The sequence below is a fragment of the Apteryx mantelli genome, chromosome 19 (genome assembly GCF_036417845.1).
Source record: "Apteryx mantelli isolate bAptMan1 chromosome 19, bAptMan1.hap1, whole genome shotgun sequence".
NCBI classification, from domain to species: domain Eukaryota; kingdom Metazoa; phylum Chordata; class Aves; order Apterygiformes; family Apterygidae; genus Apteryx; species Apteryx mantelli.
This window is the reverse complement of record NC_089996.1, coordinates 9,153,978-9,181,936: the sequence shown is the minus strand read 5'-3', so window position 1 is coordinate 9,181,936 and position 27,959 is coordinate 9,153,978. Positions and strand designations below refer to the sequence as shown.

Below are 27,959 nucleotides of genomic sequence, written 5' to 3'. Positions count from 1 at the left end.
GTATGGAAATACAGGGCCAGACCACTGCTCTGATGGGGAAAGGAGGGAGAGAAAATCTCTGCTGTCACTGATTATTTTGGGTGTGTTGGATTTCCCAGGCAGTATCAGCGAAAAGAGCCCTTAGGAGAGAGGGGAGAGCAGCTCATCTTAATAGAAAGTAATTTTTCTCATCCCACAAAGCCAGGGGACTCTCCAGAGTGGGGTAGTGACAAGAGAAGAACATTTCCTCCCTTGTCTCAACAGGGACACACGGCAGCTAGGACTTCTTGCTTCAGCAAGGGCTGAGCGCTGGAAGTGGCACAGAGGAGTGAAAGCTCAGTGGGTGCAGATTTTCAAGGACTACAGAGAGCAGTTTCACATCACACTGGATTACAGGCAGCAGCAGCCTGCTCCTGAAGATCACTTCTTCCCTTGCAACAGATTCACCTTTGTGTGGATGCAGGACAAGCCCCCAAGCTCTCTACTCCAACAGGGGTGGATTTGGTGTTGTTTGAGGTTTGGTTTCATCTTCCAGCAGTGAAGTGACCCAAGTCATTATACAGCCACACCATCACTGGTCTATGGCCAGAGAGGCACCAGGGACTGGCAGGCAGAGAGGGATAAGGGGACTGCTCCATTCAATATTTACCCATACCTAGATTGGACCAAAAGTAACATGAAACTACACCCTTTTGTGACCAAGTCCCTCTTTCAGAGGTGTCCAAATGGACAGAGGAGTGAAGGTTCTCAGTTTTAAGGACAAAGATAAAAAAATCTGGAAAGATATGAACTCAAATGCAGAAGGAAATTCAAGGGGTTCAGTGCTGTGAGATGAGGGGGAATTAAGCATCCACAATCGCTCCGCAGATTGGGCTGCAAGACATAAGATTGCAAAGCAGCAGAAGGTATGGTTAACCCCCCCAGGCAGCTTCAGGGTTCAGAGAGAATACAGCCATAGAGACACGTTTTCTATGTTTATTGCATGCAGAAGAATGACCCAACTTGAAAACACTCTGGCTCTCCCCCCATTCTGGGCACAACCACATTTAACCTACTGCAAGTGGAGTTCGTGCAAACAACCCCCCTTCGCTATCACAGCGGCGCTTGGGGGATTGTGGAGACTGCTGTGTGCTCAGACCTTCTGCTCACGATCACTCTTTCTTCCTCGCACAGCCAAGCTGTGTTGGGAAGCAGGGATAGCTAAGATAGAAGAGTATGCAACCCTAAATGACGCTCCATTCCTCTGTGATCGGTCCTGTAGCTGTGGGGGAAGATGTGTCGAAGGGATGAGCTCCTGAGGGATTCGGATCCCGTACATGCCTGAATCCATTCATTGCCTGAACCGCGAGAGCTTGGGGGAATGGCTCGCCTGGTGGTAAAGCTGATACCCCTCCGACGTGGCTGGGAGCAGCAGGAGGCTGCTCAGCGAATCTTTCTGGCAGAGCGCCATGGCTTCCTTGTAATTTATCTTCTCCTTAGTGATGGGGTCAACGAGATCTTTTTCATAGTTGGACTCATCCTGGAGCCTGTTGGCCAGGTCACCTGTTATCATCCCTGCCTGGGCAGCTTCTAGCACAGGGGTGCGACCTGTTTTTTTGGGATCTATGAGCCCTCCAGTTAGATGCTGGACCTCCAAATAGGGGAAAGCACTGTCCTTGGTCATCCATCCCTTCTGAACTGCTTCCCCCACGGACAGCCTCCTCTTGGTCACTGGGTCCTCAATCCCTGTGAAAGCTTTCTGGGCATTGAGCAATCTCTGCATGTAGGTCCTGTCGATCAGCCCCCTCTCGATTGCCTTGTGGACTGAGAACCGGTCACGAGAGATGAGGTCTATGATGCCCCCTGTGGCAGCCTGGGCTTCCAGGAGCTTCTGAGCTGTCATGGGATCAAGTAGCTTCTTAGCAACGGCAGTCTTGATGCTGTACTTGGTGTCTGTGGTGGTGTCATACACCCCAGCAATGGGAGATGTGTCATCACAGAAGCCCTTTTGAGAAGCAGGTGGGAAGAAGCTTTGGGTTTGGTGGGTGGTGGGTGATGGGAGTGGGGATTTGGAGATGATGGAGCCAATAGAGAGGAATGAGGGAGGCTTGGATTCCCCAGCCACCAGCAAGGCAAATTCGGAGATGGGAATCTTGCCGTCCCGGTACAGCTGGTACTCCTCCTTTGTGATCCTTCTCAGCCTTAGTGCATCGTCGATGGAGTACTGCTTTCCACTTTTCTTGTCAAGAAGAACTGAGACTTCTCCATTTGGGCCCAGGGTGGTGACTTCCTCCCAGTCACACTCCAGCTCTTGCAGCTGGATGTACTGGCCCCTGTCTATGATACCTTTCTTGTAGGCCTCGTAAGGAGACATATCCTTCCCTGTCTCAGGGTCCAGTATAGAGATCTTAGTGGAGAGGTTTGTCTCCTTCATCTGAGTTTCATGAATAATTTCTTCCCGATTGACCCTGGACTGGAGATCTCGAATGAACCGCTCTTTGTTGTAGATCTGGTCCTTCTCCCTCAGGATATCTGCCTCTAGCAGGGAAAACTCATGTTCCAGCTGCTTCTTCTTCTGTCTGTCATTCTCAGTCCGTTGGTTGAGCAGTTTGGACTCCTCTCGAAGGAGGAGGACTTTCTGCTGCTTCTGCCTCTCCAGCTCCCGCAGTTCACTCTCCATGGTGGCTCTCTCCTGGATGGCCAGGTTCCTGGCTTTCTGCAGCTCTGCCTCCTCGCGAGCCCATGTCCTTTTCATGCCTTCAGCTCTCTCAATCTTCCCTCTGAGCTGCCGTATCTCCTCTTCTGCCTTTTGCTTGGCCCCTCTCTCCCTGTTCAGCAGCTCCCAGATGCGTGCACGTTCACTCTCCAGTGCTCTGTCCTTTTCCACTCGAATCACCTCCTTGTAAATGGTCTTCTCCTGGGATTTTGTCTTCTGCAGGACATCAACTTGCATCTGCAGGTTCTTGCATTCTCTCTGCAAGTTCAGCACCTCCATCTTCTCACGGTCCAGCTCCAAGCGCAGGTTGCTGGCAGACTGTTCAAGGACTGGATCCTTCTCCAGCTTGACCACTTCTTCCATGATGATCTTTTCTTGCACTGGGGCTGGGCTCTCCTCCAGTTCCTTTATTCTCAAGGTTATTTGTCTCATATCCTTCTCCAGTGCAAGCCTCTTGCTTCGATCCTCCTGAAAGTTGAGCAACTTCTCTTGCTCTTCCACCAGTGCACGAAGCTGCTGCACATCACGTTCCAGACGGCGCCTGTTGCTTACCTCCTCATCCAGACTCCGACTCAGCCTGTTGTGCTCGTCTCGGAGCTTTGGATCCTTTTGAGTCAGAATCACCTCTTGGACAACTACCTTTTCCTCTGGCTTTCGCCTCTCCAGTAGCATGTATTTATTCTGCAAGTCATAGATCGCATCCTCTGCAGCTCTCCTCTTCTGAGACATGTTACGCACCTCTTGGCGGAGGCGGTCAGCTTCTTTTTCCAAGAGTGGATCATTCTCATATCGAATGACTTCCTTGTTGACCAACTTGGTTTCCACCTTGGATCTCTCTCTCTTCCATTCATCTCTTTCACCCTGCAGCCTAATGAGCTGCTCTTGAGTCCTGCCATTGGTGTTCACTAGTTCATTGAGTTGTTGTTTCAGCCTGTCAATTTCTCTAAGAATTTCTGGACTCTTCTCATGTTTCACCACCTCCTCTATAACTTCCTTAAGCTCTACCACAGGTTTCTGTGACCTGAGGACATTGAGCTCTGCTAAGGCCTCTTCCACCTCACTGTCAATCTTTGTCCTTTTAAGAGTAATTTCTTGCAACTCCCTTTTCAGGTGTGCAATTTCCCGTTCTGTTTCTGGATCCACCAGGAAAATCTCATTGACCCTCTCTTTAACCTCCACCCTTGGTTTTTGCTTCTCTGCAATACTGTACTGGCTTTGCAGCTCTCCCAGCTCACCTGTAAGCATGAAGTTCTTGCTCCTCTCTTCTTCAATCAGAGTTTTAAGCTTGGAAGACTCTCTCAGTAACTCTGGGTCCTGCTCCACCTGCTTCACCTCCTTCACAATAATTTTGGGTTCTACTGTTTCAATTAGTTTTTCCACCTCCTCAATCTTGCTCTTCACCTTGACTATTTCTTCCTCTGCAGACTTCCTCTTAAAGGCTTCCTCATCAATTTGTAGCTGCAAGGTCCTAATGGACTTCAGCGTTTCTGGGTTTTTCTCCAGTTTGATCAGTTCCTTCACCACCACTTTCTCTCTGATGTTAGGCTGCTTTTGCTCCAGAATGTATAGCTCTCTCTTACGCTGCTCAAGTTCAGAAGCAGCAGCCAAGCTCTCCTCCTGGAGATACTTGATCTCCTGCCGAAGACTGGCTGCTTCGATATCCAGGCTCGGATCCCTCTCAATTTTTGTAATCTCTTTGGTAAGGAGCTGGGCAGGGACGGCCGCCTTCTCCTTCCCCATCTGGGCAAGCTTCTGGTTCATCATTGCAATGTCTTCTTGAAGGCTCTTCCTCTTTTTGCCTTCCTCTTCAATCTGCTGTGTCATCCTGGACAGGTTGCTCTCCACCTGTGGGTCTCTATGATATTCTATCACTTCCTTTTCTTCCACTCTTTCAATGGGCTTCTGAGTCTTCAACATCAGCAGCTTATTTCTGTGTTCCTCCAGGTCCTCTTCAATCTTGGCCACTTTCCTCCTTTCCTCCTCCAACTGTGACTTCAGCTCCTCAGATTCCCTACTTGACATGGCTTGGTTTTCAGATTGCTGAGTTTGCTCATGTACTGCTTGAACGTCCTCATGTACTTCCTTCTGCAAGCGGAAAACAACAAGGTCTTTAAAAGGCAGGGAAACGGAGTCATTCCTTGAATCCAGTTCAGGGGCCTTTTCCATGAAAAAGCATAGTAGGAGACAGAACTGGTACAGAAACCCCAGGGAGTCTCCAAATAAGACACTTGTAAATGGTAACTGAGGACACTCACACCATTTCAAGCAACTGACAGTGCATCTTACTAAGTTTCCACTTGTCAGGGAGGCACCGCAGCAGCCTACAAAGGTGCTTTACGCTGCCCTGTTGTACTCTGTGACTGAAGGAGGATAACGGGGTCAGTTCCTACTGCACAGCTGGTTCATGGTAACAGCACAGAGCGCTGCAGTTTAATCACTTGCCCTTTTTGAGCACAGCAAATGAAAGTCATCCAGACTGGAGTACTTTCTACAGGTGCATCAAGTCCTAGAAAGACATAAAAATCCTAGCGGCTTAAGGTGTTCCCCCAAGGTTGCGAGCACTAAATTCCGGGCATGTTCACAGATGAATCTCTAAAATCCTCAGTCTGCAAGCATTAATTATATGTATAGCTGAGAACAGGAGTTGAGATTTTTAATTCAAATCTTTTTTTTTTTTCTATCATAAACTACAGCTTCAGTAAAGGGTTAAGGGCCCACAGAGATGATGGTCTGAATGCCACAACAATGTCAGTGAAACTGTGGTTCCACAAGCTGCTAGCAGATACCTTCTCAACAATCTTCTTGGCAAACTCCAAACGGTTGAGCTGCTGTTGGTTTTCTGCTGCCAGCTCCATGTAGAGCTTGGTTACATCATTTTCCTGAAAAAGAAACAGCTGTGAAGGCCTTGTCCCACTCACCCTGGCACAGTCCTGCTGGATGTGTCACACTCGCCCACCTCCCCTTTCACCCTAATGCACTTTGTGTACTGCATCATTCCAGGGATTAGTGTCATCACCTCTGACTTTTTAAGGAAACCAAGGCACAGAGAGTCTAAGGGCTTGTTTAGGAGATTCAGTCCCCTTTATCTGCATGCCAGTTGGATGCCTAATGGCCTGTGCAGTTCCCAGACTTCCAACCTCACCTTGGGCCACGCATCAGTGGTAGTTGGTGAATAGCCCAAGGTGATGCAGAAGTGGGATGTAACTGGAAAGAGCACACAGGAGAAGCTCTGGCTCAGTCCTGTCCCCAACACCTACTCATCTGTTCTATGCAGGTACATGGGAGCCAGTCTTTAATGCACTGCTAAAACAGGCTCCCAGATTTGGAGAAAGTGTGACAAAGCAAGTACAGCATTCAGCAGTAATGCTTGTAAGGGTGGAAAATGACCTGCTCTTTGCCATGCTACTGCAGGGATGAGTCAGTGGTTTGAGGGCCCTCTGAACCCACTCTGGGAAAAACGCTTGGGATTCTTTTGGATATAGAGCTGTTCCTACGCAAAGCCCTGTTTTATATTCAAATGCTAAGTCATACTCAAAACTCAAGAGAGATCTGGCAAAACAGCAACGATCTACACTGTTCTTGTTGATTCAAATGCAGAGAACCAGTAAATAAAAGGATTTGGAGGAGAACGTTAAATACACCTGCACCAAGTGATGCCTGTGCAACCCCACACACCTGCCCTGTAGCATTTATCTTCACACACAATAAGGTAAGGAGGCATCATCAGCAATCTCAGCCAAAGGTACAGGATACATCCCTAGTTGTGGATCTCATATGCTGTTTTACCCAGTGGTGTTAGACAAAGAGATCACTGATAACATTTGTCCTTGGGACTAGGCCCATCATCAGCTGTGGCCATGAGAGTGGATTAAGGCCTTGCAGAGAAAACAGGGCTGGGTAAGAGGTACACGACAGAGTTTCCATGAGTTTCCAGGCCTTCATCTTAGTGTTTTACCTGGGCCTGGATGCTTTCTTGTAAGGGGGTCACACGTAGTCTTTTGGCAGCAAAGTCTGTCAGGGCAGGGTCTAGAGAGGAACTATATTTGCCTGCTTGGAGTTCATAGTCCTGTTCAGAGCAGAAACAGAAGAATCAGTTGGGATCTCTTGGGCAAGACACTAGGGGAGTGTTGCGTGGGAGAACTCAACCATACATTCAGGGTTGACTGCACGTTCTGCGATAGTCTGACCACTGCATTCTTCTCGGGCTCCTTTCCTTGGATCTCCTCCACCAGCCTCTGCAGGAGAGGGACACAATGTTGAGAATGGGTAGAAACACAGAAGCACAGTAACACTCTTGCAAGCAAGGGCTGCAGTTTACCCTGGTAGCAGAGGGGAGGATGGGAACTAGGGGACATGTAGGAAGAGCCTCCCAGCCTACGCAGGACCTTGGCTGCACTTTCACTTGTACAAGGGACCTGCTCCCTGCCTCACTGATTTATCACACCAGAGATAAATACCAGCTGACACAGGCACCTCCACATCACATCATTTGAGCTAGTCAGCTTAAGATCTAATCATGGAGAGAAAGATGCAGGGCCCAAATGCAACATATCAGCCCCATATAGGTAGCTTGGGCACAGCCATCCAGGGTATGGATGTGTCCTCTCCATGGAGAGGATATCAACCTGGGGTTGACTAGCACAGATGAGAACACCAGCACCGTGGATGAACACAGCTGGGCAAGATATGTCATCTGCATGCTGCAACCCACTGTCTCCTTTTTCTAATTCATGCACTGTGGCAGGGGCACACAACCAGGAGCTGGTTGGTGCTACTTAGCATATTGTTCACAAAAAAATTCCCCTCATCCCTGTAATGTTTCAGGTTGTGATGCTTGCCCTGGAACGCACCTTCTGTGCCTGCAGCTTGTAACCGATCTGGCTTGGCCCATCCGTGGTCTTGGCTTGGTGCTTGGGTAGGTTGTTCATCCAGAACATCAGGTTCTCATTGGAGTTTTGGAACTGCTGGTAGGTGAGGTTGATATTTCTGAGGGTCTTCTCTCTGCACAGCATGAAGGGGAACAGGAAGATTCAGGGGAAAAGATTCATGCGTGAGTTTCTAAAAAGACACTATGGTGAATGTTACCACTGCAAACACGAGGATAACAAAAACAAGGGGGTGGCAACTGGCCATCAAGTGGGAAGCACACCTCTGTGTTCATCAGGTTTGTTATTGCAGCATGAACACAACTCAGGAGATGAGAGATTTAAAAGGAAAAGGCAGGCAATCACCAGCATTGCCCATGAGCACTGGGGTTTCCCAGAGTAGGGTAGCTGGGTCAGGCAGGGGCCAGGAGTCAGCCACTTAACACTGCTCTCCTGCAGCTGTTTGGCAGCTCAGACAAAGGCTGTGCCATGCATAGGAAGGTGGGGACTGCACACCACTGCCCAGACCTGGTCCCCAGTACAACAGCAGGGATGTTTGGATCTTGGCCCTGTGATGAAGAGCCTCCTCTCAGGGCTCTGACTCTAAAGCTAGTCCACGTTAGCTAAGAGGAAGTTATGACTCTGGAAGTGTAGAAGACCTCGCAGTTCCTCACCGCTGATCCAGCTGGTCTGCAACAGCGTGGTAGCGATCATTGAGAAGCTGCACCTCCCGCTTCTGCCGGGGCAAGTCAGGGCAATACTCCTGGAAGTTGTTCTGCACAGCACTGCAGCTGTGCTCAGCATCCTTGAGACCCCGGTTCAGCTTCAGCACACAGTTTTCTTGGGCCACCAGGTCCCGCTTCATCTTCTGCAGAGGAGCAAGACACCTCTAGGTTTGCACTAGTCAATACACCCAACCAGAAACACCCTCCTTAGTACTGTCCTTAACCATGCAGCAGTCAAGCTCTCCGAGATGGATATGCGATGTGGAAGATGTAGTGCGGTGTGGAAGAGAGATGGAGCAGCGAGACTTATTCAGTAAAGAAGGTGGGAAGCAAGGTGGGTTGGATGGTGCATGGAGCAGAAGGGAAGAGGCAAGGAGGTTTTGGGAAAGGCTAAAAGGATCACTGTGAGTCAAGGCAGGAGCTGCTGATGGGGCAGGGAGATTGGGAGCAAGAGACAGAGGAGGGATGGGTGTGGGGCAGAGCAACAGCAAATGCACAGGAGGAAAAGAGCAGGCAGTTGGCTTAGATGTTAGGGGGTTCATAGCCTATTTTAGGGACCCTAAAAGTTGTTTGGGAGAGACAGACTTTTGCTAGCTAGTGAATGCAGGATAGCCTGCAACACAAAGGCAGAGCCTTCAAGGAACAAGTCAATGTCCTTGGAAAGGCATCATCCCTGGTGTCTTGGAGCGCTCAGACAAGCAAAGTCCAGCTCCCTCATCCATTGCTACCTGAACTCAGAGATCTCTCATCCCTAATGAAGAACCTGATGCTCCCCTACCTGCAGGTCATTGGCCCGATCCTGAAGGGCATTGGGGGAGGCAGGAATGATGCTATCCTGAGCCAGCTTGGCCTCAAACGTGCTGATGATCTTGTCTGTGTTCTCAATCTGAGTCTCCAGGTTCAGGGCAGCCTTGGCCCTGAGGAAGAGAAGATGGCAGGACAAGGTTAGCTACAGAAGACCCCATTCTTTCCCTTTTCTCTCTGATTCTGCATGTCTAGACTTATTTAACATCAGGGGCTCCTGCAGCATGGCAGAGAACAAGCAGTATGCACCCACAATGCAGCTATGCTGCTCAGAGTCAGATGTGTTGCGCTCCAACACACACAGCATTGCTCAGACTTAGCACACATGCCCAGTATGGTTGTCTTTCTCCAGTGGGGGGATCTGAGCATGGATTACAAACAGGAACTCCTTCAGAAATATCTTTGATGATGAACGGAAAGTTTCCAACCTGCCCTGGGCTAGATGGACCTCAGCTGATGCCTGTATAGCCTGACCCAATGCATATGCTCTTGTGCTGACACCTCTCTGCAAGGTCTTCCTTTCCTCATCCCCAGCAGACCCTGCCGTCGCCACTCACTTCTCGCTGTACAGGCTGGAGAGCACCTTGACATCATTGTATTTGTTCCTGAGGGCATTCAATGTGACAGGAAGCTGGGAGGCTGAAGTGCTGGTGGGTTTCTTGGAAAGGTAGGTCTCACATTCCTTCTGCAAGGCATCCTTGGTAGCTCCCAGGTTCTCAAGTTTCTTTGTTGTTTCCTGGCACATCAGATGGGAGCAGAGTCACCAAACACAGCCACAGCAGTGCTGTTATGGAAATGTGTCTCCCCCAGGGTGGATTTAGCTGTGGGGCAAAGGGTGCGGTAGTCCTTTTATAAGGTGTGGGCCCTACAGGCACAGCCCCATCCAGACTGTGACTGTCTGGCAACGGCAAGGTGTAGGGACGATATCAGAATGAACAGAGATGAAGAAACCTGCCTGCTTGAGTGCATCCTTCTGCCAGGGCTGGGTAAATATCCATAGATGAAGATGTAATGAGCTGAACTACTATGGACCCAGACTTTATCTCAGAGAAAAGGAGGGGGCCTCCAGGGCACTATCTTTTTTCCTGAGCCCTTCACACCTACCAGACTTTACTCCCCATCAGGTGAGCCAATTCCCTCTATCCCGTGTCTTTCATGCTATAGACTTGAGGGTGAAGGGGGAGAGCATCCCCATGTCAAGGTTGAGGGGTCCCCAAGACTAGCACCTGGTCCACAGCTCTGAAAAGGACAGACCACCTTGCTGAAGAGCTGAGCCAAGGGAAGGGCTTGCATTTTTCTAGGCTCTGGTCCCACTTCAAGGACTCAAGCCAGCCTGAAACCCCTGCAACTGCAGCAAGATTTTCCCCTTCGTAGCACCAGCTGTTATGTCCCATGTAAATCCTATGTCAGTTCTGTTCTGGGCCAAGGACATGGCACTACCAAACTCATCCTACCCTTGAGATGTCCTAAGAAGCACCCACCTGCTGCTGTTTGATCCTCCTGGCAAGGTCATCTGCAGGATCACTGTAGTTCACTGGAGACCTCACTCGGTTCAAGACCTCTTTTTCTACCTGGACTAGGTCCTTGCCAACACAATCCAGGCTGCTGAGAAGCTGGTCAGCTTGGGGGTCATCCTGGGCTATGGGGGGACTTCTAGGTAGAGCTGCAGTGAGACACAGCTTAGGTAAGTCCCATTTCTCATTTGCCATCCCAGTCTTGGTATATGGCCTTCTCCCCCGAGATCTTGCATATATGGTCCCTAAAGCTCCAGCTCCCTCTCATGACAGCCTTGCTGCAAAGCTCTGCTCCTTGTGCATCAGGTGGGGTCAAAGCACATATAGGCTGATCTTGAGTATGGGGTTTTGATGCAACTGTAAATGTGAACTGTAAATGTGACTGTAAAACAGTTAGCATTTCTAACCCACAGAGTATCAGGCATACATGTGGGCCTACTCATTGCAAAGGCTTAGGAAAATTGTTTTAGCTCTGGCCCTGCTGGCCAGAGTTGACGTCCAAAGAAGGGGCAAAGACCGTCATGTGGTGCCATGCAAACACACCCCTGCTCAGCTTCACTGGGAACTTATGATCCACGGCTGTGGGAATTATACAGCTCACCAGGGGCTGGTATTTAGCCGCTGCTGCCTCCCTGTTCTACAACCCCCAGCTAAAGAAGAGGATGAACTGTGAGGGACTCAGATCCCAAAGGAGGGTTAATTAAAGCCTCCGGGTAGGCACATCCCCCTGCATCCCAAGATACTCTGCAACTGTTGATGGAGAAGGAGGTCAATCTCAGAGGTCTCAGAAAGGCAGCAAAGAGTTTAAGTGAATTGCCCAAGATCACCCAAGTGAGTCCTTGGCAGCACCCAAAACTGGGTTCTCTCTGCTGCCCTTTTCAGTAGGGCACAAGGCATTCTCACACCAACCTGCAGGTACCTCTGCCTGCCTGGGTGGGTGCTCTCCTTACAGCCAGGTCTAGGAGCTTTGCTGACAGCATGCAACAGTCAGCTCAAAGGAGGTGCATGGGCTTGCTATGGAGTGGGTGTGATTAACAAGCTGACATACCCTGTTGGCTGGGTTGAGCCGGCTCCTTGTGGCTGTGCCTCAGGGTGTTCTGAACTGCCGCTCGCTTCTGCTTCGCAGTGTTCAATTCCCCTTCCAGCCTGTGAGTGAAGAGGAGTAGCATCAGCCAGCAGGACAGGAAACCTGTTGCACTGAGCAAGCCCCAACAGAGCCTGGCCCAGGAGCAGCTTCATGCCTCTGCTGGGGAAGGTGTCCCCAAAGACAGCGGTAGCCTGAGAGCTCGCAGCCTTTTGTAACTCAGAAATTTCCCTTAAGAAAGGGGAGAGCAGCAAGAACACCTGACTGGTGCTAGCAGCTAATTCCTTCCAACGGAGCCAGTGTTTCCCAACTCTTGCCAGAAGCTAACAAAGCTAGAAAGGTAGTTCACATCACTGCAGCACTTAGCAACTTAGCAGAAGGCAGGTCCAACTGGCTGCTGCTGTGACTGCTGTCCCGGAACTGCCAGGTTTCCTTTGCCAGGATGATTCCCTCCCTAATGAAACTAGAGCTGGGAACAGGAGGAGCTAGAAGGACCAAAATCTCTGGGTTGGTAGAAGGCTGGTGGAACCAAGAGTCGCTCCTGGACGGACCTTTGAAGGATCGGGGCTAGCTCATATATCCCTGCTATGGACTACTTCAACTAAACTCTGTGCTCTAAAAATAGCAAGTCGTAGTCTTGCCTAGCCATCATGAGACGAGGAATGTCCCAGTGCAGGGCCCAGGCTCCCCAAGCCCCTAGGTAGCTTCACACAGAGGGACTGAATGGTGGAACATGCTGGGAAATAGGACAGACAAACGTTTCATCTGCAGGAAGGGAAGAAAACACTGGGAAGTGAAACAAGCTGTCAGATGTGGCCCGAAAAGGACAAGAAGAGTTTCTGGGCAATACCTGCAGAGCTGTTGTCTAGGAGGATGCTAAATTTTTTCTCTTCTGTTTTAAAAATTGCATGAAATTTATAGGTCCAAAGGATTCAGTAATCTGGGACATGTGGAGAGGGATTATGTACTCAGGAAGAGTGATGCAATGAAATAATCATGCCCATGTGACCTAGGAACCAAACTCCTGTCACGGGCATGCCCAGTTACTGCTGAATCTGATCTGTGGGCCTTATCACAGCACATAAGCAGCACTGCTTTATCGAAGCACCTAAGGACATGATTGAGATGGTAATGTCAGCTTGCTGCATTACCACCCCATGCTGTGGGAACCACAGAAGCTGAGCAAACACACAGTGAACTTCCATAGTGGTTCAAAAAACACAGTTTCCAACTGGGGCAGCCTGAGAACAGATATCAGAGCTCAGCTGGCAGGAGATAATTCTGGCCTGTTTGGCGAGTCCCAAGCCCCAAACTGATTCTGAAATGGATTTAGTCAAACCTATGCAGGTCACATGTTTAGGTAAAAAGATCAAGCCTGACTGCCAGAAAACTCTTTGACTGTAAGGTCTGTGCAGTGTGCAGTGCTGTCGAGGAATGGCAGGAAACTGGACAAGATAACCGGAAACAATCTCTCTTCAGCAGGGAGACGAGATGGTACTGGATATTTGGTGCTAGACCATTTAGTACTGGGCAGCCAAGAGGTCTGTTTCAACTCTCTGCAACTTATGGGAGTCAGGCTGCCTATGACCGAAGAGCAAGTTTGAATGTCTCCGTGAGCCAGGCGCTCCACTGCAGACTCACCTATTGACCTTATCCATGGACTCAGGGTCTGGTGGGGGGATGGAGAAGCATGCAGCAGGTGCCTCCTGGACCACACCAGTGCTGCTCTGCACCACCCACATCTCCGGGTTGCTGTTATCCTTCAGAGTGTACTTGTCGCCTCTGGCCAGCTGCACCTGAAACAAAGACGTAAAACCCAGTGAGAGTCTTGGCTTTCCAATGCTGGGCCAGTTCCACTCCTTATCACTAGCAAGGCTCCCGCTGGATAAGAAGGGGACTCCCAGGGGGCTGACAGAGTCAGGCTCTTAGGATTTGGCAGGGAATTGTGGCTTTTGTAGGTCTACAGGTGCTTTGGTTCTACCATGGAAACCATCACCTGCCAGAGACTAGTGAGGTGTCTGTCTCCACCCTGGGAAGCCATGAAACTCCCAGGAGAGCTGTCATCTCCCACCCTTTGACTTGGGGATGTTTTGCACTGGATTCCTCCCACCCTGGAGCAAAAAATGACTAGATCAATCAAAGAAGAATCCGATTGCCCGCCTCTCCTGAGGGTAACCACTGGTCGGGTCCTCACATCTCCAGCATCCCAGTCACACAGGGTATCCAAGGTGAGGGGCTGGGAGGGATGCATCCTGCGCAGTTTCAGTGGGCTGATCTCTTTGCTCCTTCTCTTCAGGTCAGTGATGCTCTTCTCTGCCTGCTTTACCACCTTCTCCTCATTCTAGACAAAGCAGGGAAGACAGTTGTTGTGACCAGGTTTGGATGAGAAGGAACAGAGTGTCACCAACAGTTCACACTGTTGTGAGTATGCTGGAGGCAGTTGTCCATCCTTAGGTGGTCATTGCTAGGGTGGAGCCAGGAATTTCTCTGTTCTTTATCCCTTCACATCCTCTTCTCCCCCTCTTCATTTTCTACATGCTCCTCTGTTTCATTTACTCACAGCAGATCTGCCCTTGAAGGAACAGCCTGCCTGAGATAACCTTGGGTGATCCTCACTGACATATTAAATCTCCTGGAGAAGTTTCTCTTTTCAGAAGAGGAGCAGGGACCAGTCAAGAGGCAGATCCATTTCAAAATCATAAGGTACCAAGACCCAGGCACTTCCCGGGAGTGAAATGCATTACATGTATGAGAAGATACTATACTGAATGTGTCCCTTCCCTTTCTCCCCGGAAAACAGTCCTTTCCTGTCTGCATCTCACCCCTGAGGTCAGATTTCTTTATTCCCTCCCTTGCTCTTGGCTCATGAGAAAGCACTGAGAAGACAGGAAGGCCCTTCCCCAATGCTTGCATGCCAGCAGCTCTTGCTCTCTGCAGACCCTCTAATCCAAGGGCCTCATGTTTAGGAAAACACACTACTCCTCCCTGTAGCGTGCTGCTGCTTTACTCTGATGGTGACCTGGGGCCTGGCTGTGTGTTACTGATGGAGACCAGTGCCTTTCCAGAGGTCACTGCCCCACAGTGTGAGGAGCATGGCCTTTCTGGGGCTACAGGGACTCAGCTAGGGTTGCCTCTCTCATCCAGAGCACAGAATTGCCATGGGCTTTCTGCTCCCTAGCACAAAGCTGGGATGAGCTGTCCTGGGAGGGTTATTTGCCCACCTCATCTCCTTCCCAGTTCTTATTTACAGAGGGATGCAGTAATGTTTGGTTTGTGTCTGAGACATGAGACCTCCCTTAAGTCTAGTTAGTGCCACAGACCCTGAAGACCTCACCTCCAGCTGAAGCAGCAGATCTGACACCACCCCAGGGCTGTCTTTGTTGAATCTGCTGTATTTGGTGTCCAAATCGGAGTTCATCTTCTTCAGGGAGCGGCTCACAGCTTCAGCATCATCCTGAAACTAGACATGTGGGTAGGAAAACTGTCAGGGATGGGAGGACATTGCTATGTCTCCACCCCGGTGGGGGACTCAAGGCTCCCCCCACAGTATGCCTGGGGCTCACAAAACCCAGCAGGCCACCCTCAAAGCACACGCTTGCACAAGGACTCCCCAATGCCTTAGCCACAGGCATATTAATCCCAACCAACAGACACTTACCAGGTAACAACTAGGTAATAACCCTCAGTTATGCTTCTTCTCCAAGTCAGCACACTAACTGGTCCCAGCAGTGGGGTGGATTGGACAAGCTGGGACCCAGTCCTTCATTGCAGCACTAAAGGACTGTGTTCTGAGACTTGTTTCCTCAAGACATCCTTACCAGGTGCAAACAAAAGATCTCCCATCCTAATCCCTCTCTTGGCTGTGTTCCCAGGACCCAGGCTACCTTCTCCGGCCTGACCCTGCTACCCCATGGCCCATGTTCTCCCACCTGCTCTTTACCTTCTTATAGCTCTCTGCGCTTTTCAGGTGACTCTCCTGGCAAATGCAGAGATTCAGGAAATTCTGCCACTCATTCTTCAAGGCTTCTTGGTGAGCCTGTGGGGTGAAAAGAGCAAGTCTCAGCGGGATGTGGCTAGTCCTACCCCCCATCCCACACACACACACACACACACACACACACACACACTGGTTTCCTCTCCACGGAAGTCCCAGAGGTCAGAGGAGAGGTAAAGATTGTTGTTGAGCAGTGGCAAAGCTGTTCCCAGGCGTTGCCTGATCCTGAACATGAGCAAGGACACCTGCTCCGCAGTGACCTGGCTCATACAGAGCAGCCATCATTTCTCAAGGGGTTTTAGCTCCAGCTCCAGTGCAGTGGGTGGCTGTGAGTCCACCTCTGCTTGCTACCGAGTCTGCAGGGTTGGAAATACAACCCTGGCGGTCGGGAGTTGGTTTCACCTGGGAGAATTCATGCCATATGTGGAGTTTCACAGCAGCATCAACATGGCTGCGTCAGCCACACTTCTGAGCACCAGACTGGGAGCAGACAGGTGCCAGCATACAGATATTAGTTATTATATTCTGGAGATTTCTGAAGCAGGTGAAGAGTCTGCACTGCTCCCAGCTCCCCCATAGGACTGGAGAAGACACAAAGATACTGCTGCAATGCAGTTGGTACGACGTGAAAGAAAAGGGTACATGGCAGCTCTGCAGAATGGGTGAAAAGGTCTCTTCAAACCCATTTCTTGGCTCTTGACTCACAGATTACGTAAAGGACTCCCCTTCTCTTACAGGGTTTCAGAGGAGACTCCCTTTCTCTACCTGGATAGGCTTGACAGCTGGGTGCTTTAGTTCAATCATCCTGTCCCCATCGTCCTGCAGATTGTTCACAAACTCCTCCTGGTTGAGCAGCTCATTGGACTTGAAATCCTGAAGGGGAAGAAAAACCTCACTGAAGTGAGAGTGTGTGGGGAGCACAGAGCAGTGTCCCCCTGGGCACCAATCCCATAGAGCAGAGAAAAGGCTCCCTAAACACAGACCTCTTTTTTCCATAGGAAGTGGTTAAGCATTGCTAGAAGAAATCACAGGTCAGGACTATGCTAGAGCCTTGAGAAAGCATCAGGGCATTTGTACAAAGTGCATTTTCCTAAGCAATTATCCCTGTCTTCTTCCTGGTCCCAGAATATAGCTGTCACTGGGTGTTGTACTTTGGACATTGAGGTTGACATGATGCTGGACCCCTCCCTCACATCTGAACACTGACAGCGTCACCAGCAGCTCTGCTCCCAACGTGAGACAGCATGTGTCAACTCGCGGGACAGGCGAGGACGCACAGAATGGCTCACCCCTAACTCCAGTGCACAGCCAGAGCCTCTCTCCTGCCCATGTTTCTATGCTCAGTGCTACAAGGTAGGCCTGGAAAAGTACTGGTGGATGAGTAGGAGACAGAGATCCACCTCAAAGCTCACACGCCAGACGGGGCCAGCTCCTGATGGCTGGAGCACGCTGCTGTCCCCCGGAACTCACCTCGTACTGCCGACGCACCATCTGGGCATCCATCATTTGGTCGCTCCAGTCCTGCTTCAGGATCTTGGTCTGCTGGTCTGCGAGGTAGCCCAGCTCCTTGGTGCAGCCTTGGAGGTGGTGGTACAGGCTGCCCAGGCTCTGCCCTCGCCAGATGGAGGCTTTCTGCCCAGTTGCACAGGAGAGAGAGGGTGTTGGTGCTTAGACTGAGAAGCCCGTTCCCCTCCTCCTCCTCCTCCTCCTCCCCAGGACCCTGCTCACATTGTACATCTACCAGGAGATTCCCAGAGAGCTTTATGAGGCATCTGCCACCACTCGTTCTTATCTGATGGGGCCGTCGTTCCTTCTCCCTCCTTCACAAACAGGATGTGTTTGTCTAACCAGAATCTCAGGTGTGGGCTGATGCCTCAGGGAGTCTGAGAACAGTCTCAGCTCTGAAATATTTCTCACAAATGCCCTTCTTCAGCATTAATCTTTATGGGCTCAGCTGGATAAACCCAGGACCTTTGTCCTGGCTATCTCCTTTGCTCTGGCTGCTCATTTCCTCTCTAGAGTCCTTGTTAGGGATCAGTGCAAACCTCAATGTTTGCAATGCAGATTTGGAACATCCTGTGGGCTGGGACAGGGTTTCTTGCTGTTAGTATCTGTAACTCTGTGCTCATGGACACACAGGCAACTCCAGAGTGATGATCCACAAAGAAAAGAGGCCCAGATCTCACCCTCAGCATTCCCCTGAGAGCAGCAAACGTGCTCTTTATTTACACCTATTTTAAGGGGGGGGAGGGGAAGGATGGGAAAGAAAATGAGGGACAACTTCACTGTGCAACACTAGAGATAGCTCCTGCCCTGATCTGGGTATTCCCTGTCTGTTGGGGAAAGAGTCACCCTGCTGCACTACCCTCTCTGTCCAGAAAGCCACTGAGAATCTTACCAGCAAGTCCTTGTACTGACTCTTCAAATCTGCCACATCCTGGGTTATAACACATCCAGGACCGAGGGGAAGAAAAAGAGAAAAAGCTGTTGCCAAAAACCCAGCTGTAATAGGTGCTGGTAAGCTGATTTATGGGAAGCGCTTTAGAAACCAGCCCCCTGGCCTCTGTCTGGACAGATCTGTCCTAGCTCAGGTCTCCCCTGCATCCCCTGTAGCACAGAGCCTGCAGGCTCCTGAGTGGGGCAGGCAAGCACAAGCAAGAGATAGAGGGATGTCTCACCCCGGAGCGGAGGTTCTTGATCTGGAGGCCATAGGCTTCAATCTCCTTCTGGAGGATGTTGTGCTCAGCTATTTGTTTTTCCAGCTCTGCCATGCTGGGGCCATACTGTCCTGTGCTGATTTGTTTCTGTGCAAAGAGAGTTATGCAAAGATTAATGCAAAAGGTCTTACTTCAGGGAGAGACCAGGGTGAGCGCAGGCAGAGTATAAAAAGGTCTGATACCATTCCAGGAGGAAGGGAAGGGACAGGACTTTGCGGTTGTTTACCACGATTCTTGTGGCTGCCATTTCTTCAGCCGCTCGGAGGGGCAAAGAGAAGGCAGCCAGGCCATATAACCCCAGCTAGCCATCCGGCCTACAAATCCAAGCTGAGCCAGGCACATTTCCAGTGATGACATGCAGTGGATGTGCAGAGTTATCATTCAAGGGAACCCAAGTTGACTCCAAACTGGGCACTCCACATACCCAAAGAACTTAGAGCATTAAGTCATAGCATTTAGGGCTGTAAAGTTTTTGAAGACATCACCTTCTCCAACCTTTCAACCCACAGCAGGACATCACCTACTCGCTCTCTGGTAGCTCTTAATCTGAATGAGTCAATCTAACGGTCCTCCAGAGGGTTTTAAGAGGTGGGAGGAGATTCCTTCTCCTTCCCAGGGCGCTCAGAGTTAGTTCCACCACGTGCCTGATGCTGAGCGCACGATGGCTGGCAGAGGCCTACAGGGTCTCAATAGTAAATGATGAACAATCGCCCAGTTCAGACAACAGAGTGCTCAGCCATGGTGTTTCAGCTCCATCTGAGCTTTAGTTCAAGGCGGAGGAGGCAGGCGGATCCCTATTCTCTCCTGCTCTTTTTTTCTGGCAATAGCAGGCACTATCTGGCCCTACAGGAGTTATGAGATACATGTAAATACAGCTACTGTTACCATCTTCTGGTCCAGGATCCTGGCCCAGTCTACCCTGGGCCCCACATCAGGGATGTTCAGTTTTTCGTAGAGGCCCCGGTACTCCGCACACTGCTGCGTCACACGGTCATGGAGCTGCTGGATGCTGCCGTGGAGGAAAGGCACATGTCTCTGTATCAGTTTGGAGAGGGGGAGAGCCAAGGTGGGGTGTGTGGAGCCCAAATTTCACCCGTAAGACCCAGCCTAGATTGTTGTCTTTTTGTGACACTGTCCTCTTCCAGCAGTGGAGGGACATACCCTGATGCTCTCCATCTCCAGGGACGTCTCAGACATTACATCCCAAGAGGAAGCTAGGAACAACTGCAGGGAGATCAGGGGTATGGGTGTCCCTTCCCATCCAGGAAACAACTCTTTCTTCCTTGTTTCCATCTAGAAGGGCTGGGCAGCAAAGCAGAGGGGGAGCAAAGCACTAGAGGCCAACTGAAGTTCTTCTCCCCTTCAAACACCCAACTCTGACTCTCTGTACTTGTATTAGGACAAGCCTCCATTCTAGGAAACGCAGAGGAAAAGCACATTTGCCCTGGGAGCACAGATCCTGAGTGTGGGGCCACATTTCAGTTCTGCATTTATCTGGTAGTTTCTGCAAGAGGTCCCGGTTAAGGTCAGGGACTCTCTAGTACAGACAACAAACACCAATGTCCAGGTGTGATGGTGATGCCTGATGGCTGCACTGAGGCTAAAATACAAGGGAAGAAGGTTGAAACAACCTATTCATGGCAACACTGGAGTCAGCCTAGAACCTCGCTCTGGCCTGGGGTTTCCAATCGTTCAGTGCCCTGATCATGCCAGCTCCCCTGCCACACTCACTCTTTCTCTATTTCAATAGCCTGGGGGTGTTTCAGCCTCTTGGCGCGGTCCACATCCAGAAAGAGGTCTTTCAGCAGGGTTTCAGCCTCCTTTAGGTTCTTGGCATTCTCTTGCTGGAACTCAAAGGCCTTGTTCTTCTGATAATTGCTGGTGTCCTGGAGCCCAGAGAGGACAGACAAAAAAACCTGGTTGGCCCACACAGACATCTCAGTGCTCTCCTTAGCTAACATGGAGGACTTGGATGCTCAACACTCAGAGGTACCCAACTGCAGAGGAATGCTGGTGCAAGGACACAGCTAGGTAGTAGATCCCCATACAAGTTGCCTGCTTCAGCATCTCTCCTGCCCCAGGGCATCAGCATGGGTCAGGCTGGCTACCTGCCTCTGGGTCTGCTGAGAGATACAGGGTCATGCTGCTGCACTGCAGATGTAGGTGATACAGCCTAGGCCGTAGGAAACAGGAGACAGTGAGCATAAAACATGAAGACTAGAATTTGGGATGCTCCAAAATGCAGGCCCAGCTGTGGGGTGCTCTGTTTCTTCCCAGCTTCAAGTCAGCCCCAGACCTTCACTGACAACCTGATGCACAGAGCCAGCTGATCTGTTGTCCTGAACACTGCTTTTTTAGGCATCTCCCTGCCAAAGTCCTTCACCTTCCCACTGCCCTCTGCCACAACTCACCTGCTTGAGTTTGGACTGTGTCTCCAGGATGTCCTTCTCCACTTGATCAGCATTTGTCTGCATGCGGGAGATGAGCACAGCCAGCTCATTGGTTGAGGACCTGAGAGAGGGAACAGCAAAGCAGCCAGGTGGGTAAAGGCAATGCTCACCCTCTTAATCACTGCCCAGGGCCTGACGTGGACCTGGTTCTTCAGGCCTTTACCCCACATTCTCTCGGCCTCCAAAGAAGGAGTCTAAGCTGTGGCCAAGGGTATGGATGTGCATCGCCCTTGCGCTGACAAGTAGGTGATGCCTGATTATTGCATTCAACCTACTGAAGGTAACAGGCAGCACATTCAGAGGGATCAGGCAGTGGCTCTTTGCAAACCAAGCACTTCCTCTGCACAGCTCCTTGCCACAGGATGCTGCAAATGCTCAAAAGTTTGTGCGGATTCAAAAAGCAGCGGAAGAATAAATGAAATCCCTGGAGGGCTCCCAAATGCACAGACACCATATCTGGGTTAGGAAGTCCTGAAGCCACAGACAGCTGGAGGCTGAGAGAGCATCCTGTGGAGGTAGCACAACATGCTTGCCCTGTTTGGAGGCTGTTCCCTGGGAGTCTGCCCTTGGCTGCTGGCAGAGGTGGGCTAGATGGCCCTTCAGCCTGGTGCAGAAAGGCCATGCTGTGGTCTTGTTTGATGCTAGGTGCTCTGCAGTCGAGCCCCTTGCGGTGGCGGAGTGCCCAGTGCCACCCCAAGGCTGGGCTGCAATGGGCAAGGACTTGCTTTGCAGATTATGAACACCTCCAGGCACTGTGTTGGCTGGAGTAACCACACTGCTTCTTGGGCTCAGAGGACAAATTTCCCAGGGCAATAGCAGAACTACAGCCCTCCTAGTGCCCAGTGAAGATTCACTGGATGTCCTCATCACCAGCTGTCCCCTGCCTACTACCTCTCACCTCAGTGCCATCGCACAGCTGATTGGTACCATCATGATACTTATTGCATCACCTTTAGTGCAAATAAATGCGCAGAGCCCTGCCAAAACAGCTGGATCCAGAGGCTGTAGCAAGGCACAAGGTGGTTCTCAGTAAGGCAGCTGCAGCCTCAAAGCTCCCTGCAGATAAGGAAGCACAAACTGTGGTGCCACCTCTGTCCATATGTACTGTGGCTTCTAATAGCATCTGCCCTTGGGGACAGAGCTGGCCTCACCCTTCAGGCAGGGAGCATGCAGCGCTGCCAGGATGCGGGAGCAGAGATGGGAGGGTGTGGACCTGTAGCATCATCCAGGGATTTGTGGCCTTGGATTGCTGCTGATGGGACAAAGCTCAGCAGAGGCTGAGCTCCGTTATGTGCTGGCTTTATGGTCTGAGACCAGAAGCAAAAGAGTTTGAGCGGCAACAACTGGGCAAAGAGAAGGCAGTTGGAGCCTTGTCAGAAAAGCAACATGCAGGAGGTCAGCAGGGGGGGGACACTTCTTCAGGGCTGGCTGGTACAACCTGCCCCATGCCTTTGGGGGAGAGAAGGTGCTGTCTTGCTGCTGAGCCATCCACATCCACCTTCCAACCATGCAGTTTCCTTTGCTGGATTCAGGAGCTGGAAAGGACCATGGGGAAACTGCTCCTCCACAATGCAGAGCTGTCTTTCACCCCAAACTATTGAGATATCCTTGCAACCCATCAGCTACCTGGCACAGAGAGCCATGCCTGGTCATGGATGCATCCGAAATAAACTGCATGGACCAAGCACATGTCCCCACCTTTTTGCAGATATGCCCATTGCTGGAGTGACACAGAAGGACAGAAGCAACAGGAGGAAGAAATCATGTCTGCATACAGCCTTTAACAGCCCTATGGGGCTTCAGTTATTCCATGGTTCATACCAAAGGCTAGAGCAGATGCTGAGTTGTTCATCCATAACAGCCCCAAGTGACTGTGAAGTGCCAGTTAGTGGTACAGTCACCCTTGGCCAAGTACTTGGACATCACAGACAGAGGTCATGTTTCAAGTCAGCTCAGCCCACGCTGACCATAGCCAAGCCCATGTCACTCCAGAGGAGAGGCAGCCCTAGTGCTCCTGTTCAAGGCATCCTCCTGATCCTTTTCTCTGACTCCTCCCTTATTTCTGATTTCCCAAGAGGGTGGTATGAGCCTGCAATGCAGCAGCTTCCAACTCCCTCAGGGGCTTTGGGTTAGCAGCGTCTCCTGGCCCTACCTCAGCTTCCCTGCCTGCAAAATGCATGGTCAGCAAAGGAAACCAGGGACTGCTGTGCTCTGGCAGTGCCCCCTTTTACAGGGATCCTGGGGGCAGGGAGCCCAAGTAGGGCACCATCATCATCATCATCATCATCAAAGTATCACTATCTGCTATGATCTGTCTTCTATACCCCATAAACATCCCTCCCACCCCATCTTTGCCACATGGCTGTCTTCCTGGGGTAAACTGCAATGCTCAGGGAAACGAAGGATGGCCTCAGGTCTGAGGCACAGCAGGGTGGACTGAAGGGGCATTGGAGCAGCACAGAGCCAGGACATAGTCCCCTTTGAACCTGAGCGTGCAGCAGGATGGAAACACAAAGAAGCCCCCCCTCCCCAGGAGGTTACACAATCTCCCACTCATCCCTGACACGCCTGGAATGAGGTGGTGTCCCATGAGCAAATACTTGAGCACCACCCAAGTTTCCTGTGCAGGGAGGAGAGAGTGAGTCACAGGCTGGCTGGCATCCCAGGGGATGGATGCCTCTCGAGATGTGCTGGGGAAGAGACAATCCTCCTTGAGAGGTCTGGCTGAATTCAGCCGCGCTGTGGAAAGAGCTTGGACAGGGTACTCAGCTTGAGCCCTGCTGTGACGTGACTGGAGATACCTTTGTGCCACTTCCAGCCAGGAAGAACTTGGGATCCAGCCTTCCCAGGGAGGGCAGATTGACAGTAAAAACCCACTTGTTCCTGGCTGCGGGGAACATTGGGACACGCCATCTCTTTGTTCATGAAGAGGGATCCACGCTCCACCCTTCTTTAGGCCAAGCCACAACAAAACTATGGTCTGAAAAGACCTCAACAGCCTCCATGTCACAAGACAGGAGCAGTGCCTTTGATGCTGGTCCTAAAGCCACGGGGGGAGCCGGCCCTCTAAGAGCACTAGGGCTCAGCCTTGTCCATCCTCAACTTGGCCCGCCTTTGCGGTGCATGGCGCACTTGAGGCTAGAAATGAGGATGCTGTTAGAAAGAACCTGATCCTCAGGGAGGAAGTGATGCTTCTCAGAGAGCGTCATCTCCAGAGAGCAGAGGAGCTCCTCTATATGGTGTGGGAGTGGAGAGTCAGGAGACCCCTAAGCAAGCCAAGCAAAGAAGCCCGATAGGGCTGCAGGAAAGAGACTCTTGAGACGCTTTATCCAGCAGAAGCTGGGCGGGGAAAGGGACATGCCAGCCCTGCAAGCAGCTGAAGAAGTGTAGAGTCTGCAGAAGAGAGTCTGGATGCTCAAGTAGTGCTGAAGCTCTGAGTAGGGGATGTTCTGGAAGGATAGGGACATCTACATGCTGTCCTGGGAGCCCCAGAAAGGCCTGACGCATAAGCGAAGTCAGCTGTCCTCAGCTGAGCCTCCCAGCCTCATCACACTCCGTGGTCAAGGTGGGAGCATTGCTGACTTGGTCTGTGCATGCTTGGAAAAGCACCCAAACCATCACAGACCCTCCCATCCCAGCCACAGACCATGCTGAGAGGAAGGCAAGTCTCTTCTGTCTGCGCAGCCTGTGAGCAACCTCGTCTTTGCTCAGGGCTGTTCCTCCTGCCCCAGCCCACGTACCCAGCCCTGCACAGCCCCCCATCCCTTGCTCTGTGTGGTCTTGTCACCCCCAGGAGAAGCCCATGCTCAACAAGAGCTGATTGCAGACAGGCCCCACATTTCAGAGCCATGATGTTGACACTCGGGCTGCAGAGAGACATCTTGGAATTTGGCAGGATACGGGGAACCACAGACTCATGCATGCTTGCGCTGGTCATCCCTCCTGCTCCCAGGGCCCATGTCAGACTCCATGCACGGGGTGTGCGTGCAGCGGCAGCACTGGGCTCGCTGAGGGACAACTGAGGGCAGAGCTTAGCCGAGCTCTTCTTCCTCCTCCTCAAGACAATCAGAGTAGACCTTCCTCCCTAGGGCTATTGCACGCCTGGAAGAGGCAGAGCACTATCATCATCATCATTAATTGGTTTATTTCTCATACCACTTTCTGCCTCCCAGACAGTCCAAGTGCATGCAAAGGGAAGGTGTCTCTTAGCAGAAACAGGACAGTCCCCCCACTCTAAGCCACATCTGCCAGAGCACGTTCAAGCAGGACTACAACACCCACCCCTATCTAAGTCTAACCCCTCCATTCCTTCCTTCCAAGGGAGTTTGCTTTATCGTCCAAGCAAAAGTCTCTGACCGACTTTGCGCAGCTGCAGGATGGTCCTCAAAGCTGGGCCCGTTTCCCCCGGCACAGAAGTCCTTGCACGCTCTGATCTGCCAGCCCGAACCTCTCACAGCAGATGCAGCGACCCCCTCTCAGTGCTGTAGGTGGAACTGGCACTCGGATTAGGCCTTAGAGCCAGTGTCCGTCCCCGCCAGGGCCCATGCAGTCCTGGACTGATCGGGGAGAAGCGAAGGGAAGTGGTGGCAGAAACAGCAATCCCAGGAGACCATTAAACGCCAGGCTTTGCCAGCCCCCTCCAAAACCACCCACAGTCTTTGCAAGGAACGTACCAGGGCAGCCAGTCCAGCCAGATCCGATTCAATTCCATCTTCTCATGAATTTTCCCTTTCATCCCCAGCAGCATGCCTCATCCTGGAGAGGGGTACAGCCAGGCTCTTTCTCAGGGCCAAACCTAAGCTTGCTACAAACTCTCCAGGACATATTTCCTGAGGTGGCCGGGGCAGCTGCGGGCGACCAGAATTTGCTTGTGGCCATTTGCAGAGCGCACGCTGTCAGCTGGTCCCGAGACAGTTCATTCACCTTCATTTCCTCGGCTAATCTTGGCAGGATGGTGCTGACCAGGCCCTGGGCTGCGGCCAAACAAATTAGCCCTTGTCTGATGGTTGGTGCCTCCTAAAACAAGCACAACTGGCTAAGCAATTGCCACACTTCTGGCTCCAAACTCCATCCTGCACGGAAAGGTCTCTCCTGGATGTGGTTTGACTCCGTTTATCTCAAGAGGCTCATGCTGGGAAAGAGTGTGGCCCCAACCATCTCCTATGGCACAACGAGGACTGCAGAGAGCTATACTACAAAGCTTTACTTGAAGTTTCTAGCCCAGTTTTGGAAGCCAACACGCAACACAGGCTGGGGGAGCTGGATACGTGCACTGGAAAGACAGGCTAACGCAGCTGAGCTCCAGGGTTTCTGGGGATGCGTCTCACTGCAGCTGGGCCCTGACAGAGGCCTGGTGTTCAAAGAGGCCCCGTGGGGTGAAGGACCAAATCCAGACATCCAGACTTGGAAGCCTCGGCCTTTGCTGAGAGTCCCTTTCTTCCCAGAGGCCTGGAGTCCTTCTGCCCAGCAGCAGCACTGGGCCACCACCCCTCTCAGCAGCTGTTTGCCAGTGCTGGGTTTGGCCCCCACAAGCAGTGCAGTTGGCTGCCAGTGCAGGGCTGTGTCCACCCAGGCGTCTGCACGCACGCCGTCCTGGGCTGCTGCCGTTGGTGGCTGTGAGTGACAGAGCCAGCATCCCCTTTTCTGCTGTAGGTCCCCCTCTCCTCAGACCTACCCCCTCTGCAATTTCCTCAGCCTTTAATCCCGGCTGGGGACAGGGATTCCTGCAGAACGAGTCCACTAACACTAGGAAATGCAAAATTGCCGAGGGAAAGTGGAAAATAATCCCGAGTTAGAAACAGCAGCTCAGCGAAGGGACGAGATCTCTCTCCCCCTTCAGGAGGACCCTTTCGCAGCGGCACCCAGATAAACCCTGCCTCTAGGGAAGTATCTCTTCCCCTCTTAGTCCTGTCACACACATTGCCCCCCTAGAGCTCAGTGAATCTCTTCAGAGGAGGACATGACTGTCAGATCCCTTTGGTGCTACCTCAGACAGGCCTGAAAGAAGCAACCTCAGTTATTTCACCCACAGAGAACCAGCTTGCTACCAAGATGGATTAGAGCAATCGCTTGCCAGCAAACCCATCCCTCACCTGTCTTAGCCACCTGACAGCAGGGCAGCACCAAACTGAGCATCCCTCTCTTGGGATCCCGGTTCCCAGGGCAGCATCAGGCCAAACTCACTCAACAGAAGAGTCCTCGGATCTCTTATCTGGACTCATAGCTGCTTCTCCATCCAGCACAGCCTACTCCAGCCAAGCAAAGAAGCTGCATTTATTGTCCCTACTCCTGCCTGTCCAAAAGGGGCTTTGCACCTCCTTGTTCACTTAATGCATCTCCAAGCACACATTCAGACACTGCACCTCCCACAGGCTATGAGGCTACCTCTGGGGTGGAGCACAAACCCCACAAAAGACAAGGACAAAAAAGCCTGTGCTGGGACAGCATCTTTTGGTACAAGCCCCTAGCAATCCCCAGCTTTCCGGCTGTTCCACAAATAAGGATGGTCCCACAGCTCTCAGACACAGACACCCTCTTCCCTCAGGGCTCACAAGACAGCTTAGAGAGAAAGAGTTGCACTTACTTGCTAGGCTTGGCAGGGGAACCTCTGCTCGGGGAACTCGTGCTTGGGGAGCCTTTGCCCACCCCCTTGAACATGTCGGCTAGGATGCAGGGGGTCTCCTGGAGTCTGCAACGTTGTCGTGGGCACTGGCTCTGCGCTCCGGTCTGTTGGGATGGAATGACAGGATTCAGCGGGGGAAGGTCGGCAGTGCGCTAAAGAGCAGTTTCTGGGAGGCTCCTCCCCAAATGCAGGTGAGCAGAAGCAGGGATGGAGGCACATATGAAAAGTGACTCGAAAAACCAGTTTGGGGTGGAAAGAGCAGCACGAATGGGAGACCTCGCCCTGGCTTGGAGAGTGTTTCGGTGCACATGGCCACAACCGTGCAGCAATTTCCCAGCAGAGGGGCAGAGAGCACAGCCTTCACAGGGGGTAAGAGTCTGAAAACGTGACTTAGGGGGAGTCTGCTGTGACTATGAAAACATGTCTTAAAGCACCTTCTCACGTTAGTTATTTAAAATGCTGAAGCAGCAGCAGGAGCCCTGGTGATGATGCAATCCAAGAGTTTTCCAA

The 27,959-nt window shown here is 51.5% G+C and overlaps 1 protein-coding gene across 1 annotated transcript; it reads right to left on the bottom strand.

The window, feature by feature from the left end:
- Positions 1-938: 938 nt before the first annotated feature.
- Positions 939-27,552, bottom strand: EVPL (envoplakin). Its single transcript, XM_013941876.2, has 22 exons — positions 27,411-27,552; positions 20,789-20,888; positions 20,109-20,263; positions 19,263-19,386; positions 18,339-18,464; positions 18,059-18,097; positions 17,131-17,292; positions 16,426-16,533; positions 15,607-15,702; positions 15,001-15,126; positions 13,861-14,007; positions 13,308-13,462; positions 11,631-11,728; positions 10,550-10,731; positions 9,626-9,804; positions 9,043-9,181; positions 8,214-8,407; positions 7,525-7,675; positions 6,826-6,909; positions 6,630-6,740; positions 5,461-5,553; positions 939-4,759 (listed from the first exon to the last, which is right to left on the bottom strand). The coding sequence occupies exons 1-22, from the start codon at positions 27,482-27,484 to the stop codon at positions 1,310-1,312; spliced, it is 6,093 nt and encodes a 2,030-aa protein (XP_013797330.2). The 5' UTR covers positions 27,485-27,552; the 3' UTR covers positions 939-1,309.
- Between the last annotated feature and the right edge of the window lie 407 nt (positions 27,553-27,959).

Coding starts and splice junctions, on each gene's coding strand:
- EVPL (XM_013941876.2), bottom strand. CDS start 27,484: ATGTTCAAGGGGGTGGGCAAAGGCTCCCCAAGCACGAGTTCCCCGAGC. Junction 20,264..20,788: donor CACAGTCCAAACTCAAGCAG/GTGAGTTGTGGC, acceptor TCTGGGCTCCAG/GACACCAGCAATTATCAGAA. Junction 6,910..7,524: donor ACAAGCTGCAGGCACAGAAG/GTGCGTTCCAGG, acceptor CCTCTCCTGCAG/AGGCTGGTGGAGGAGATCCA.